The following is a 3183-nucleotide window of genomic DNA, read 5'->3' as shown; positions in this document are numbered from 1 at the left end:
GTAGTAGTAGTAGTAGTAGTAGTAGTAGTAGTAGTAGTAGTAGTAGTAGTAGTAGTAGTAGTAGTAGTAGTAGTAGTAGTAGTAGTTGTGGTGGTAGTAGTTGTGGTGGTGGTGGTGGTAGTAGTTGTAGTAGTAGTAGGGGTGGTAGTAGTGGTGGTGGTGCTGGTAGTAGTAGTGGTAGTAGTAGTAGTAGTAGTAGTAGTAGGGGTGGTAGTAGTGGTGGTGGTGGTGGTAGTAATGGTGGTAGTAGTAGTAGTGGTGGTGGTGCAGTGAGCTGGCAGAATCATTAGCAAGCCAGCCAAAATGCTTCGTGGCATCGAGGTTGACTTTGCCTTTCATCCTTTTTCAGGTTGATAAATTAAGCGTCAGTGAAACAGTGAGGTCAATATAATCAACTCCCCCACTCCTACCAAATTCCAGGCCTTGTGCCTTTAGTAGAAAGGATTGTTATTATTATAATTATTATTATTATTGTCATTGCACAGCTTCTAACACTGGAGATGTACTACGGTGTTAGCTGTTCCGTACCAGTGAAATAAGGTAACACCCCTTATTTTTCGAGCACCATCCAGAGTATTTGAGTGGTTCCAAGCAGTACTGTTTTCTACAAGTGCTCCACCCTTATTGCAGCCCCTATTTGTTCCATGTACTTCTCGCGATTTTTACTCACTGTTCCCAGGACTCCGACAATTATTGGTACCACTACCATTTTTTTTTTTTTTTTTTTTTTTCGGACAAAACCCTTTGTAACCTTCATCCTGTCTTTGTCCTTACATGTTTTTAATTTATATTAGCCCTTGTGGCCAATAAAACCAGAATTAATTATTATTATTATTGTTACTGTTCTTGCTTTTTGTTTTCCAGAAAACCCATGTCACGCCATTTTCTACTTACACCTTTGATGTTGCTGGTTTTGCTACAATTCATGCCATTCTCCTACAGCAACAATGCTGCACCGTTCCCGAGAAGTTCCCTGGACCAGCACCTCCTGTCCACTGGTCACTGCTAGATATGGCAGCAATGGTAGACCTCGCCAAACCATTCCTTCCGTTGAGCAATCAATCGATTATTAGCAAGCTGACGGCATTGCTTAGCTCGGTCTATGCAGGTCAATGTACCACCGTCTATGAAGTGAACCATATTCAGGCTGTTATCAAGGACATCTTAACTGTTTTCTACTTCACTAACCAGGTCAGTATTGAACTTACAACCTTTCTGTCTTTGGGGCAAGTCGTGACATCATCCATCATTTATTTGCTGAGCCAACGAGGAAAGTTCTGGGTCAGAACAGACCTGGAAATAATGGTGATTAAGGGTTGACTCAAGGCTCCAAATGACTGCAGAATGGCCAAACTGGAGTCTCACCACCAGCTGCTGTTCCATATCAAACCCAGAATAAATATAAATATATACGAGGGGGGGGGTGCAGAAAAGTTCCTGGCTTTGGGTAAAAGAAAATCCAAGGAGATCAGTTAATTATGGTTTTATTCAACATATTCCCCTCTCAGATTCACACACTTATTGCAGTGGTCCTTCAGTTTTTCTAACCCCTGTTAAAGAACTCAGAAGGTTGGGCCCCCAGCCAGGCTTTTCGTGATATCCTTAAAACGATGTTGGGAGGACAAACACAGACACACATACATACACACACACAAACACACATATATATATATATACATACACACACATGCACACATATACACACACATGTATACACATATACATACGTATATAGGTCCAGATAGACTATATGTAATCTGAACCTTTCCTCCCTTATTTTTTTTTTTACGGAATCCCACGTTTTAGGCTATGGAGATTCCGATTCTGAAAAAAAATTTTTTTTAATCTCAATTTCAAAATTTCGATCCCACCCCCCCGGTTTTTATATAGATCCACAGGGTAAACCTAACCCTAACCCTGACCCTAACCCTAACCTTAAACCTAACCCTAACACTAGTTTTGTGAGATTTGGCTGTTATTTCTAGCATGTAAATAGCCTACTTGGTGAGGGGGGGGGATTGAAATTTTTCAAACAATTTTTTTTCAGAATCGGAATCTCCATAGCCTAAAACGTGGGATTCCGTAAAAAAAATTAATAAATAAGGTGGGGAAAGGTTCAGATTACATATAGTCCGTCTCCGCCCATATATATACACATATACATATACACACATATATATACATGTATATACATATACACACATATACGTACATATACACATATAAACACACACACACATACACACAATTTCTGAAAATCAGAAACATGTAGCCCAAGAACTGTCCTCTTTTTCCCCTTGGCTCTGCTCCATAAACACATACATACATATACATACGTGTATGTCTGTGTATGGGGTGGTGGTGACCAACTAAAGTCCAGATCAGACAGCCAGATGCTGTCATCTTCTTTTCTCTCTTTTCTTACACAAGAATAAACGAACAATTAATGGGACAAGGTTTTGTTTAATTACAACCTCTTTGCTAATACTTAACCTTCTTTCCTCTCCCGATAGATTTCCTTGCAGCATTTTAAAATCTTGTTTTTCCGTCTGCTTCAGCATGTTCCGAAAACGGAGGAAACCAGCAGAGAAGACACAGAGATTTTCATGGAGTCAACAATATCTGGCAGCCAAACCGAAATGCCATCGTATCAGAGTTCGTTGTTGCCCACACTCCTGTCGGCAATGATCAAGGCAATCATTGAGGGACTCACGTCTGAAACCCCTTCCATCAGACGATTCATTCAGAGCCCTTACTTACGAGACACGATTGCTAACAGCAACGGAATCACCAATGTTGTGTGCCAGCTGTTTGGTATGCCGGCATCGGCACGGGGCAACTTGGTTTGCCATCTCAGCAGGTGGGTAATATTATGTTCACAGGAGATGTAGCTTCAAATCCCACAGGCATATGTCCAAATTGGGCTTTTATATATATATATATGTATATATATATATATATATATATATTTATATATATATATATACATACATACATCCAGGGTTTTTTTAAATATAATATCGTACATGCAGTTTTTCTGTAGCTTTATCTGCTTTGAGTTCCATTTTTAAAAACAATTTATTTCATATCACAAAAAGAAAATTCAATTTGTTGCTTTACTATAATGTTCACAGAAAATGTGGGTTCAAATCCCACATGCATCTGTCATTTCACCCCCCCCCC

The 3183-nt window shown here is 39.7% G+C and overlaps 1 protein-coding gene across 1 annotated transcript in view; it reads left to right on the top strand.

Annotated features, from left to right (window-relative positions):
- LOC106879169 (uncharacterized) overlaps positions 1-3183 on the top strand; it is a 27357-nt gene that overhangs the window by 19928 nt on the left and 4246 nt on the right. The window contains exons 9-10 of the mRNA XM_014928613.2: positions 865-1191; positions 2559-2860. Coding sequence (XP_014784099.1) covers positions 865-1191; positions 2559-2860 — 629 coding nt within the window. The remainder of the gene's footprint in view (positions 1-864; positions 1192-2558; positions 2861-3183) is intronic.

The sequence above is a fragment of the Octopus bimaculoides genome, chromosome 27, assembly GCF_001194135.2.
Source record: "Octopus bimaculoides isolate UCB-OBI-ISO-001 chromosome 27, ASM119413v2, whole genome shotgun sequence".
Lineage (NCBI taxonomy): Eukaryota > Metazoa > Mollusca > Cephalopoda > Octopoda > Octopodidae > Octopus > Octopus bimaculoides.
Note: the sequence above shows the minus strand (reverse complement) of the source record. Positions and strands in the feature narration are given on the sequence as shown.